The 14,792-nt window shown below is 34.8% G+C and overlaps 1 protein-coding gene across 1 annotated transcript; it reads left to right on the top strand.

Moving 5' to 3' along the window:
* Window positions 1–1,601: 1,601 nt before the first annotated feature.
* LOC138938130 (putative fatty acyl-CoA reductase CG5065) lies at window positions 1,602–11,795 on the top strand. Its single transcript, XM_070304893.1, has 4 exons — window positions 1,602–1,786; window positions 3,772–4,245; window positions 7,142–7,369; window positions 9,418–11,795. Exons 1-4 carry the CDS (start codon window positions 1,602–1,604, stop codon window positions 9,734–9,736), a joined length of 1,206 nt encoding a protein of 401 aa, XP_070160994.1. The 3' UTR covers window positions 9,737–11,795.
* The last annotated feature ends 2,997 nt before the right edge of the window (window positions 11,796–14,792 follow it).

Below are 14,792 nucleotides of genomic sequence, written 5' to 3' on the forward strand. Positions count from 1 at the left end.
CAAATTTGTCAATAAATGCTATAATACGCGATTTTCCTAAGAATCAATATTAATTTTAAAGTTAAATAATTTCCAAACGTAAATAATTTCCAAACTTAAATAATTTTCAATGTTAAAAGAATTCGGCTCAGGTTTTGCACAGATACTCAGAAAAAATAGTAGAACAGTCGACGAAATTGTCATGCTTTTGTCAATGTTTTGACACATACATTTTTAAAATAAAATATTATTTTAAAAGATTAGCGCGATCTTTCTTCTTATTACGAATAATTGTATTGGATGAATATGGGTAATGCGTTCCTTCTAAAAATATCTACTTGAAGAATACAAAAACATTCGTTCGTGGTGCTAATCATTAAGTCGTCAATATAAATGTCTGGTTTTTTATGATTGATAGTATTGGCTGATGTATTAATGTATTGATTATTATTTATTACACAACGAAATATGATAAATAGGCGCGTGTTGAAACAATAGACATTTTTATCACTCGTTTGTAAAAATAAAAGATTATACGTATAGCGTGAGACTTACTTTTACTTTTAATGCAACAAATCACAATTGAAGCTACGGATTCTATGCTAATTTAAGATTCAGATAATCGGCAATCCTGGTAAACTTTGCTACGATAAACGTTGCTCTCATTTACATCGGGATACTAGCGACCTCGATGAAGCGTCCTTGTGCCGTCTTGGCAATTCGATCCCTTTGTCCCGGTCCATCAACCCACTTGCAACAATGAAGACACGTTTCATCAAATCTAATTGCCATAGTCTAGCCAAGCTTTATACATCAATGTTTCAGATATGTTAAAGATTGATGTTAATGTGTGAATGTAATTTGTAAATATATATAATTTCAATTAATCAAATTAATTTTTTTAAATTTGTAGAGAGAAAACGATATCAATTATACGATTTTTAATTTTGTTACTGTATTCGACATTGCGCAAAAAGCATACTTCTAGTCTCATAAAATAAAAAATTAATAATTAATTTATGAGATAAAGTAAAGATTTGCCCTTGTAGAATTTAAATTTTTATTTCCGTGAATTTTTACGTACAGTCACTATGAAATATTTATAGTACAATCATTACAAAAAAGTTAATTTAATATAAGATAATATTTACAATTTTGAAATTAAATTATATTCTACAAGGCAAATCTTACTTTAACTCACAAATTAATTATTGATTTTATATTTTAAAAAGCTAAAAGTGCTTTGTGTGCGTGCGTGTGTGCAAGCAATTTATGAATCACGTAATGTATTAAATTCATTAATTATTTTTGAATAGCTGATCCGTCTACTTCCTCAAACCCAAGACATTCTGAATTTTTATACGTCTAAAATATTTCTTTTGGACACTCTATATAGCAAAACCTGTTTTATTACGCACAATGTTATGAAGAATATTTTAGTCACTATAATAATCTCCGATTAATGCTCGCCTGGCTTGGAAATTATATGTCAAGTCGAAGCGCAAATTCCTATCCTCTCTCTTTTGCAATACTATTACCAAGTGGTATATTATTCGAGAGCGTCACGCGCTCGCCGCGGTGCCGGAGCGGTTTCCTTTTCCAACAGGCCCCAGTCATTCAGAATGTCTCTGTGCGAATGGTACGCGAATCGCGCGGTACTTCTCACGGGAGTCACCAGCGAATTAGGACGTGTTCTGCTGGAGAAGATCCTGCGATGCTTGCCGAACGTCACGGTGTGCGTCGTTCTCAGATCCCGGAACGGTCTCACCGTCGAGGACCGGTTGAAGAAGATATTCGCGTCACCTGGGTACGAACGGGTTATACCCATCGCGTTCACCTCGTGCCTTTAAATCGCGCCGGTCGCTCGATATCGCCTTTGTGAGCATTAAATTGTGACCCGCGATTCCGGTTGAGGGCGTGCGCCGAATTTATTCTCGAGGACGTCGAACCGAAAAAGGCACTTCTCTTTTCTTCTCTCCTTCTTCTCTCTCTCTCTCTCTCTCTCTCTCTCTTTCTCTCTGCACCCGGTGGCTTTCCGCGGGAATTCTGGGAATGTGGTGTACCTTATGTCAGGAATCGATTGTGGAATTAGATTTTGGCGAATGCTCATGTGGCCGCGACCGATAGAATGACATATTCTGGAAATTTTTCCGAATTATTACTTTTATTTACATTATCATGATTAAAAAATTACGATGTTGCATAAAATTGGAAAATTTTATTCCGAGATTTGTTTATACTGTAATAAAAATGTAATTTTATCAAATATCACTTTATATCATTCAACGTAAATTTAATCCTGCATCAATATTTGTTTCGAAGTGCGTGATATGTCGAAAATGTGTTAGTGTTTTTTCGCTATTTAAAATATAATTAATTATCAATTAAAAATTAATATTAAAAATATAAATAAAATTAAGCGAGATCTTCCATTGGCATCTATAATTCGCGCTGATATTTTAAAAATATTCTTCACTTCGTAAGCTGGCGAACAATATCGGTCGGTTCAAAGGAGTGGTGACAGAATCCGATGCATCTGCGGTCGCATTACGATCGTTCGGCCGAAATTGCAACCGCAATAATAATGCCATCGAGACGAGGAAGGGAGCGAAATACAGTCGGACGCGTAAACCCGATTGCCTCGTTACGTGCTCGTTCATCGTAACGATCGTTCGGATGCATCGCAAGATTCACGCGAAGGCGAAACTCTGCGCCGTTGCATCGCGCGGCATCTCCCTCGAGGCAGAGAACGGCTAAAGCTCGTAGAGAGAGATTTATTTTCATTAGCACACGCCTCCGCGCTCCCTTTAGAAAGATTATGAAGTATACGCGGCGCGTCGCTCTTCTCTCCTTTTTCTATCTTTTTTCTCTTTCTCGCCCTCGCAAAATCCGCGACCGCGCGGAAAATTCATCCGCCGCGTTTTGAATTTCGCGAAATTAAAATCCACGCGAAAGGATTGTCTTCCCCTGGAAAATCGTAGTTACCATTAGATCGTTGCGTTTCTCTCCGCTTGAAAAAGGGAATCGCCCGGCGCGTAAATGAGAAAATGCAAATGGATGAGCACAGCTCGAATGTTCAAGGCGCAACTACTTCGACGCTATTATATTTGGCTGAAATCGCTCTCGGTTGCGGTTGCTTGCCGGATTTTTCACGTCTTATTTGCGACTCCTTCTACAGCCCCGTTTAAAATAGTTACGGTGTATAAATCTGATTGCATAAATCTCTGCAGCGTAGTTTGGAACGTCAAGATATTATGCTGTGTTTGCGTTTTTGTCCAGCCAAACACACAGCAGGAATCGAAGACTATTTTAGAAATCCGCATATTTCTTTTTATCTTTTGAATATATCAAACTTAAAAAAAAATGATAGAGCCTGGATGGCTGGAAAAAAATGGTACATAAAAAAAGTTACGTGTATGAGATAAACTTAATTTAATATGCCAAACGCTTCGAAATGAAATGAGATAACATTTATGATATTGCTTTTTCAAGACGATAAATATTAATTACTGTATCATTATCCATAATTAATTTTTCTCAACATCGCGTATTTTTCTCGTTAATTTTATTCAATTAATTAATATGTTGATTGTATCTATACGCTTGGGAGATAAATTCAAGGATGCGTTGCGTAATTCAAGACTGCATATCATTGAAACACTGCTTTACATTTTTAATGTCGTCCATTACGTGCGCTTTTTTCACGCCGTGATGCATCCCTATTTTGATAGAGCGGCCTGGCAATAAATACTAAAGCCGATTTGTGTCACCAGTGTTATTATCGCCCGGCAGGTACGAGCGACTGAAGCAGGAGATGCCGGGCGCGATCTCGCGCGTGAAAACGTTTGAGGGCAATCTGCTTTACGAGGAGCTCGGCCTAAGCGACAAGGACAAAGCCTCGTTGAAGGAAGTTACCGTGGCCTTTCATGCCGGCGGACCGCACGAAGTTGTCCTGGAATATTGTCAGAAATTACTGAAGCTCAAGAGCATCGTCGTAGCGTCAAGTATTTTCAGGCATCGCGGCGATGTAACCGAAAATCTGCAAAACGAGAAGATTCCCGAATTACCAGTTGCCCTAGTGCGCTTTCCCTTTGTCGGACCGGCATACAAAGAACCTAAGCCTGGCTTTGTCGAGATTCTTAAAGGACCCACTGCCGTTATGGTTGGCGCAGGTTTTGCGTACGGCAACTCATCGTTTCAGGCTGAGATTATTCCGATGGACATAGCGGTGAACACGATGATCGCGGCCGCATGGGAAATCGGGATGTACGTAAGAAAAGGATATAAATTATAAATTGTTTAAAAAATATTTAAATAATTCCTATCTTCTCTCTTTTTTGTGTTATACTTAAATATTAAAAGTTTTAATTATTTTATTAAAAATAATTACATTTAACAATCTTTAAAGAGAAAGCATTAATTTAGCAATCAAAATTCAAAATATTTAAGCTTCTTTTTCGTTGCTGCGAACTTTCTCTCTTTTATTCTTGCATTAATCAAAGTTAACTTGTTGTTTGTTTTAAAGTAGCAAATTAATTTCTGCACTGGAAATGCATTAATATATTCATTTACGTAAGAGTTATCAAGAGGTGCTTAAATATTACGTTCGTTTAATGTTTAATTAAGAGGAGAAAGTCTAACAGTACGTGTACGGTGTTATGCAATCTTACGGAACAGCAATAATCAACATCGTCTAATTACGAGACATGAAACAGAATATAGCGATATCGTTCTATTTTCTCACAGTTGTGCAACCTGTGTACTTCCTTTTGCTCTGTAAGCGTGTAAAGGTTTTTACTTGGGGAAATAATTATCGATACATGCGTTTCTCTTAATGAGATCTTGTTGCTAAAAGATTTTTATTACCATACTTCTTCATTTTTATAAGAAAATATCAGTAAAATGATATCAAATACGAATGAAAAATTGTTATACAGAAAAGTAGTATTGCTATTTTTAGTATCGACAATTCTATTCACCTATCCATTTTTATCAGAAGTAGAAAATACAAAATCAATAAAAATTAACGAGCGTGATCTGATCCGTATAAAATCTCATGTACGATAGATTAATACCCGATTTATAGATTGATCTCCGTGAAAAACGATTAGTTTTATATATTAAAGAAAAAAAAAAGTAAATAAAATTGTTAATAAAAAAAGGGATGAAACCTTTCTCGCAATCCGTTGCAGTTTTTAACATATCGCAATTGAAATTTGTTGTAGACACGGCTTATCTAGTTTTCCAATGCGAAATTGGATACGAACAAACACATTTTACATGTGCGCGCTGTTTCCGCAGTTATTACTGTTTTGCTCGCATCCGATGTTTCCGCTTCAATTGTCTAAAACGGAATTCGTTCCTTTCAGTTTTTGTTCGAGATTCATCCTGCAATTTGCTAAAAGGATTGTTACTTCTGTTTTGATAATGTATTATAAGTTTCTTATGTTAAAAAGTTAAATTACTTTGAGCTCTAAGCCAGTTAATAGTTTAATAATATTAAATTTACTTTTTATCTTAATAAAACGAAACAATTAGTTCTTTTAAACAAACTATATTATCTGATCTATTTAAGAAGGTATCTTCTTGTATTGAAAATATATTGTATAATGTATTATTGTTTTATAATTTTATAATTTTATTTATTATTTCAAGTTGAGTTTATAACACATATTTATATTATATATATAAAACTCGCAATTATTTGCTTTAATTTCCATTGTTTTTAACTAACCCATTTATTGTACACGTGTACGCTATTACAGCGCGTTAAAATACTGTGATAGACAGCATTTTATTTTAAACAATGATTAAACAAATGAGAGTTTGAATTTATTGCTGAATTTTAGATGTTGACTGAGAGCTTCAGAGTTCCTTTAGAGTTATGTGCTGACTAGGATTCTTTAGAATTCCTGTTTATTTCTGAACTTTTGAATATTTCTGATGTTATATTTTCGGCTTTTATAAAAAGTATGATAGAAAAATATGTTTTTTATTCGAAGGAAACGGTTAATAGAGATTGTGCGCGCGAAAGCGGGTAATCGATAGTTAAATTGTGCTCCATGCTTGGAAGGAAGAAATTGAATTATGTTAAGTCAGTTTATCAAACCGAAGATATAGATAGATTTTCATATAAGACACATCGACGAGAAAACAAGTTCAACGTAAATGAAAGGTAAATGAAACGAACATTGAAAGCAATATCATGAAAATATTGGCTCGCGAGAGAAAGCATTTCGATTACAATCGCGATGCATCTTGTCGATAAGACTTCTTTATTCGCTTCATACGAGGTTTTAATTAGACGACGAGCACAGTGAGATTTAAGATAAGCTTCTTAAATTGCAAACTTTATTTCAGTCAGCCGATAAAAAACCAATCGGATAAAACTCATAGCTATGTCTTTCCAGACTTTTTTCAGAAATCTTATATTTAATAGTAGTTTCAATCAGGTGTATCTTTCTGCTTTGTCTTGTGATATTTCCAAACGATTGAACTGCAAATAAGTTGATTCCATTCGCTTTATAAAAGAGAAGTGGCACTATACATCTGCCTTTCATGGTTTTTTTTTTTCGTCTTTAGCGATTGTCCTATTCGTATTTGAATTACACTAGTCAGAGATGTAATTAATTATAATCATTAAAAATAATCTTCCATAAGGAAAATGGAAGTGCGTTATAATCTGGCTATCTGTATAAATTCTCATTAAGTTGTTTAACAAATCTAAACTTAAACTGATTAACGATGCACATGCACATATGAACAAAATCGAAGACTCTAACGGATCAAATTTTGCAATATAATGCATTTTTTCACTGTTCGATTTTTGATTATTCGAATTTCTCTCTCTTTCTCTCTCTCTCTCAAAGTATCGGATTTATCGCTTACGTTTGCTTAAAAAAACTTATTGGAAAATATATGCATGGTAGCACTTACATATATGTATACAACAGCACTTTATAAACTGGATGATTTGTAAAATTAATAATGCAAATGCATACATATTTATACTCAACTTACGTAAATATATTGTTGTATATCACTCTATGTAGAAAAAACATTTGCTACACTTGATCGCAAATGGAGCAGTTAATTATCGTACGTTGTTAAATGATTGAAAAGTATCCGGTATCGTTGCACTCTCGCTTTTGTTTTCACCCAGGTCCAACGCTTCGAAGCCGGTAGCTTATAACGCGGTGTCGTTGGGCTGCACGTGGGAGGACCTGATTAAAAATAATCGACGGGCCAGCTGGAGATTTCCCTATCCGACTTTCGGAATTCGCGGAATGACATCCATCGGGCCGTTGTACTGGATTTTGGTGCTGCTTCTTGAATGGCTACCATCCGTACTCTGCGACACAGTGCTCGGTCTGTGCGGCAGAAAACAGAGGTACGAGCGCGAAATTTATCGCAAAATTTCACGAGTCACGAATTTATCGTCATAGTTTCGTCAATGTCGTCGTTACTGCGTAGTCTCGCGGAAAATTTAACAGCCTTATGTTTTGGCCGCTATTATTAATTTTACTAGAAAAATGTGAAAAATATTAGGATTCTTTTCGCCTTTTATTTTAGTCTTAGCTGCTTTGCAATTTACTGTTATTTAATGTAAATAAGGCGTATTAATTACGTAATTTGCTAATTATATTTGTCTAATATTGCACTATTAGTCTTGTATTACGTGCTTCTTATATTAGATACTTAATCGAGAGGCTACGAGTAAGCTACTCTTGCATCGGAGCATTGTCTAAGTTTAAAGTTGGCTTCGCATAGCGCTTCTGCAACAGCTGGTAATATTAAATTTGCTTGCGACATTAACTCGTGCAGAAAATGCAACGCTATTAAAGACATTAAGTCATTTTCTAAGAAAGCATAACGCTATATTACGGCACGATTTATAATTTATGGATAGCTTATATATCACGTTAAAATATGCAGCCTTAAGTAGAAATTATGCGCTATTTTCGCAACCAATTGATGAGAAACGTTAGCTTCATACGACTCTATCTATGCTATTTATAGGAAATATTAGAATATTATTTATAGCAACGTTCTCGTGCGATATCTACAGTTGAATATACGTTCTACTTTCAGCGAATAATATCGCGACGACTATAAATTCGAGAGATCACGGATCACGATCGCAGCCGGTATTAAACCTCGATGCATTTCGGAGATAATCTTTCGCTCCATTCGCGAGCATTAAGAAACGGTTAAAGCCGCTCATACATGAAATTTCGAACTACGCTGATAACTACTTTCACGTTTGCGAGTAAGTTTCGATGATGAGACCCGCGTGCAAGTTTGATCGCGATCGCCAACGCTTATATTCGGTCTCTTCAACTTTCCGCTGTTGTCGTTCACACATTCGCTTAACGCGTCGCAATTCGTAAAAGTTATTTGAAACTGAAATTTTAGGCGCAAGCGACATAAACAAGTTTACCGGCTCTCGCTCGCGCGCGAGTGAACCTCGAGAGAAGGAAAATCGCGTCTCGAATGGAAAAACTCGTTTCTTCGATCGCGAAAGTTGCTCGATGCCTGATTGCTTTGAGAAATGAGGTTTGATGCCGCATTCGCGACGAGAAAACTTTCGGGAAATCTTGACAGTATGTCCCATCGAAATCGCTTTTTACGTGCTCTCGGAAGGTATTCGGGCGTATCGACTTACTATTTACTTTGCAAGGCCAGCATACTTTTGTAATTATTTTCAACGAACTTGTTAATGACAAACGGTGACGATCAACTAACTTTCTAACTTTCGTACTTTTTCAGGAGAGTTTTCTTACTGATAAAATCTCAACTATATATATAATAGTTTTGTAATCGTTACTATTTATTTTTTATTTGCACAATAGAAAGGACAAGCAAGGAAAGAGAAAAATACGGCCGTTATAGAAATCGATTCCTTTCGCAAATTGATATGCGAACGAAAATATTTTCGCTTTCTGGATTCAATCTGTCAAATACTCTTCTGATCTTTTTCATTTACTCTATCAGATGTGTACGGAATAAATCTTGCGCGGTAACTTAACTTGGACTTTCTTCCTTGAAAGGCAGCTCTCCTATCAAGTTTGCCACGATTCTTTCGTAATAAGTTGGATTGGAAATTATATAGTTTGCGACGAACGAAGAAAGTTTTTTATGATCCCCCTCGCGCTTAATGGTATTTTACGATATTTTTTTTCGATTGCGATTGAATTGGCTACTTGAAAATCAATCTTGAGTATATCTCATTCGTTCTACTGTATGTATAGAGTCTATATACATCCGGAAACAAATATAATTTGATCTAAACAATAGAGAAAAATATTACATTATGGAGGGAATGAAAAAAAGACGCAAATAGTCGAGTGTTCGAGATCAGGCGAGACAAGCGTTAACGATAAGAAAAAGAAAAAAGAAACTATCGGTCATGGAGATAAAACCTTTGCTGCTTCCTAGGATTCTCGCAGAGTACGAGAGAGTTCGTAATGCACTTCAATCCCTGAAGCCAATTTCATCGAGACCGTGGTCAGTGAAAAGAAATCGCGTGTACCTGCTGCAGCAACGTCTCGCGGCGACAGATCGAGATGTATTTCCGGTCACAGCGGAAGTTGACATCGAGGCTTATCTCCTCTGCGCTGCAGCCGCCACCCAGAAGTCCTGCGTGAACGAGGACAATCTGAAAATCATTAGGATTATTCATCTGTTCTTGTTATACGCGCCCGTAATGTTCGTCGTCGCATATATTGGCTCACGTACGTTGCTGTCACGTGAATAAAATTTTGATATTTACATAAATAATTGAGAGATTTTTATATATACAGAATATCTTTATAGATACAGGCAGGCTTTTAATTTGCAAAAATTTCTAATACAAAGAACACAATGTCTATGAAACGTCTATATAATTTATATATATGTAATCTAAACAATCAAAAAATATTTATATAACAGATTATTAAAATTAATATGATTAATAAATATGTTTGCACACACAATTATCTATATATTGTACGGTTTAAAATTACATTAAATTAAATTTTTGCATTCTTAAATTTTAATTTTATTTTCTATATTTTTGTTACATGTAGTTTTATTCAATCTATTAATAGTTTGTGTCAACATTATATTAATAGTACAATATCTATTCATTTTACGAATCATTCATATTTGATATCTTTTCTGGTATAAAAAAATTAATAATATCTTAACTATTTATGAAGCCCATAGTTTTAGAAGTCTATCTGGTTAAAATCGTACGTCTACATGAGAAAATACTATTTAAGTGAAAGTTTCCAGGCACCACAATCCATTCGCCTTTGCGCGTATAGCAGTATCAACGAAGGCATATTTCTGGGCACGTTCTCTCTTATGTAATACCGCCGCGCTGACTTGCACTCATTACATCGAGAAAGATACAGGAAATATGGGGAATATTATTTACAGATTTTGTATATTTCCTTCTGAAAACAAGAAAGAAACGCGAAAACTCTTCGATGTGCGATATAAGGATCGTTTTGTTTCGAAGCCGCAGGCGCGAAAATGCAGCATAATGATAATATTTCGATGCTTATTTTTAAAGCAACTCTAAGAAAAAAGAAGAACACATGTAAAGACGTTTCTACTCTATTTGCGTGCATAATTATTTTGTGACAATTATTGTGTTAGCAGTTTTGGATAAAAGGATGCATATCTTATAATAAATTGTTATTAGGCAAATGTGAATGTGTGTGTGGGATGTGAACATAATGAAATTGCGTATATTATAATATTTTATATTATATATGTAAAAGATTTAGCTTTGAAACTATTTTTTTCGCTTTTATTATATATTCTGTCTGCACTTGATTTACATAAATGTATGAAATTTATATTAACGCATTGAAAAAAATCTCTAATAATTTAAAATAATTTCAATTTTCCTATTTTTAAATTCACATGCAAATTATCGTATAAATTCTTTTCTCATTTCTATAGTAATAACACAGTTGGAGCAATGATCGTCTATCGCGAAATATTCCCATCGCTACATAATGTACGTCATCCGATTTTTTCCGCTTTTCGTTGTCAGCAAAAATTTCGTTCGCGTGACTAGCTCGTAGGAGCTTGAGCCGAGTTATGCTTTCAAAATCCTATTACGAGTTGCGAGCGCGAAATTTAGCAAAGAAAGTTGCGGATTAGTTTCGCGGGATATAATTGGACGTGGTGGGTGGAATTGTGCTTTCATAATAATAATTGGGAACGTCTATTCCGCGAAACGAAGTTTCTCGCTGTCGGTGAGAAGCTGAAAAAAAGAAGTTAAAGGGGAGACTATTAGATAAAAAAACAAAGTAATGCGAAAAATAGTAAAAAGGAGAAAGAAAGAGAGAGATAAAGTGAAAGGAACATAGCAGGTATACGTATTCAATTTAACTCTAATAGATATATGAATAAGATGTATATATCCGAATAAATATGTACGTGATTGCTTCTCTGTAAAAGTGACTTATGCCTAGAACAATGGGATAATACATTCGAGGAAAAGAACATCAAAGCGGTCTTTGTAAATTCGTTCAATTTTTTATATTTCCATAGAATTGTTTTGCGAAAATTCACAACTGCTAAGAGATATAAACAGAAAAACAATTTTTATTTACTTTATAATAACTATAAATAAAAACAAAGTATTTGCGACAGTGTTGATAGGCAAATGAGAAAAATATCACGATATAAATTGATAACACATATATTGATATGTATCTATATCCATGTACCTGTTTTTCACTTTTATTTTTATTTTAAAATTTAATATTAAAACAGCCTGTATTTTCTAACTATATCATTTATTTTATATTTTATTAGACGATCTTTATATATCTTAATATTTTATAGACTTAAATCTCATTCTCTTCATTATATTTTCTAATCGCTTCACGAATTATAATCGGTTAACGAATGGTATACGATTTATTAGAGTTTCTAAACTTTCTAGTAATTATCTGTTATCGTCTCTAGTCGCATTCGTGCGATCAATCGAACTGCAAGAATTATCATAACTTGACAGTTTTGAGAAACGAGATTTTCTCTCCCTTTCTCCCTTTCGCTAGTGCCCCTCACCATTTCAAGATTATTTACCCCAAAGGTCTGTAAAGTTTTCTAACAGCTGTGCTGGAAGAGTCCCTCTTCCGTTCTCGATCTTATTTCGCCTTCACCTGCTGCGCGAGCTTGAACAGATATCTTTCTTGCTTGCTGAAGTAGTTGAAACTCTCAAGCGGCAGTTATCCGATGTGTTTCTGCACCATCCACGCGCTCCAATTTCACCGGAAATTTCGCCGAAAACTGAAAAGCCGTATTTCTTATGGCATGCGCACGTAATGATGCGAGACTGGAATAAACGGAAGTTCTGGGGCCGCACAATGGTTCTATTCTTCTTCGTCATAATGTACAACCGTACTAATAGCAAAATAATTCTTTACGCGCAATACAATATTATGATTTTCCAGTTTTTTCTTACACCTTGCATACTAATTCATATATGTATAATATATTTATGATATTTCTTCCGAAATCATTACTTATACGCGTAGAAAAATTAAAGAGCATACATATAAGAATTTTTGACAAACACAATTGCAGATTGTTCTGTGTTCATGATATTTTATTATATAAGTATACGCAAATTTTTATGTTGCGTAAAGGCTAGAGTTATTTCACTGATAATGATTCTCTCTTCCTATCGACTAATCGAAATTAAATCAGGAAACTGCAAGCGACAATTTATTATTATAAACAAACTATATACAAGGAATCCATAATGACGTTATGTGGCGGATACGTTACATGATAGAGGTGCGCTTGAACGGCAAACGTCATCAGCGAGAGATATTGCAGTAATAAACGTAAAACGCATCTTCTTGGTCCGATTGTACCACACGAGATTAATTGCAGCCATTCTATTTCCTTGGTAACGTCGGGGCTCGCGAGCTCGACCACGATGGGTGGATACAATAGTCGTGTATGGTTTCAGGATCAAGTAGAATAAGGAAAACGTAGATCCGGCATAGAAACGTAGCGTCGCGGCATTATTCTCTCCCTCTCGTCCAATTAATGGTAATATTTGTAGCTCGCACCACGACGCGACTTAACCGTCCGCGATAAAATAAAATTCTCGAATGGGGGATGGAAAAGACTTGTCGCAGAATCGCGGCGACAAAGGAAACCATCGAGACTAGTTCCCTACGATCCAGTTTTCTCGGCCCTTGGCACACATCTTCTTCGCTACGAAGCTATCCCTACGTACTTCTTAAAGAGTACAAAAACGACGACTATCCGACTATTCGAGGAGTTTTATCGCGGAAGCATATAATGCGCAGCCGGAACGGCCGTCTTCTTTTCGTTTGTTTAGCTTGGCAATGTTTCGACATTTCTAATTTTAATATATTTGAGAGTTAAATTCTTTTGGGATAAAAAGGAAATAAAAATTATAGTATCAATATTTTTTATCAATTATAGAATAAATCAATAAAGTAATAATTGTAATGATTTGGAATCGCGAAATAATTTGATAAAAATTGTATCAATTGCTTTGTAATTATAAAAGGATAGACAGAAGGGATGTGTTGAATAATTTAAGAAGAAATAACATTTTTCAGTTGTTGAAAAGCTATCTAAATATTTTCTTTGTCAATAGTAAAAAAACATTGTTAGAAGGTTGTAGAATTTATGTGGCGGTTAATTGGAATAAGGATACGAACAGGTTGCGGCGATACAACCCGCCGTTGTTGTTGCACGGCTTTTCCTTTACAAGCATATACCCCGACCATCCTTAGTATCTTCCAATCTAGCAGATTAAAGAGCATAGATATAATCTGGAGCGCAGTAATTTCATTGCCGTTATCAGCATACGATTCCCTCTCTTCGCTCTTTCACCAATCTCTTGCGCAAACTTTAATAACCCAAAATTTTAATAGAGTATTATAAATCTTTCGTGATTTTTTTTTTTAAATCCAGCTATAACTCAGTTTAAGTATGAATCATACATAAGATTTATCGTTAGTGTGACCAGCGACGATGGAAGAATATGCGAAGAAAATGCGCGTCGACGACGCTAACAAAGAACGACAAAGCGCGTATGCGAGGGAGAGAAAAATATGAAGGTATAGCCGACTGTAGGGGATATTCAGTAAAAAGAACATAGGAAGAAATGGTTTTACTCTCGTAGCAACAACGGAAAAGAGTAGCGGAGAAATGATTTACGTACAAGCAACAACTATTGTCCATACTTAAGTATGAATGAGGTAACGAGCAAAAAAGAATAAAAATTAGAAATAACAAGAGCATTTTCTTGTATAAAGTCATTTCTATTGTAAACTTGAAAGACAGTAAAAGAGAGAGATATTACGAATCGCTATAAAAATCGAAGACTTTAATACATCAAAGTATTCACACACACACATATTTATTTTATAAAATTATAAATGATTATTATTACGGATATTTATATGTATAATTACAAAAAAAAAAAAAAAAAAAAAAAATCATATTCAACGTTAACAAATGGTTTGTTAAATAACAGTTATTGCTTTCATAATTAATATACAGATGGATAATATATTTATTATAACACATTGATCATATAATACTTCAATTTATAATGATAGTCAGAGATACTCGAATTGAAATAATATTACATTTCATCCAGATAAATTCCGTGAATGTTTCTCTAAGTGGAGGTGCTTTTCTCAAATGAACGTACCGTGATAGCGTATTACGCTTCATCTACGCCGTGTTAAGCTAAACTTTTCGATGTTTTTTCCTTCTTTCGTGGTCTTCCGACAGTTTTTCCTGCTGAGACT

The sequence above is a fragment of the Polyergus mexicanus genome, unplaced genomic scaffold, assembly GCF_030449975.1.
Source record: "Polyergus mexicanus isolate NDT 795.1 unplaced genomic scaffold, iyPolMexi1.0 SCAF_12, whole genome shotgun sequence".
NCBI classification, from domain to species: Eukaryota; Metazoa; Arthropoda; class Insecta; order Hymenoptera; family Formicidae; genus Polyergus; species Polyergus mexicanus.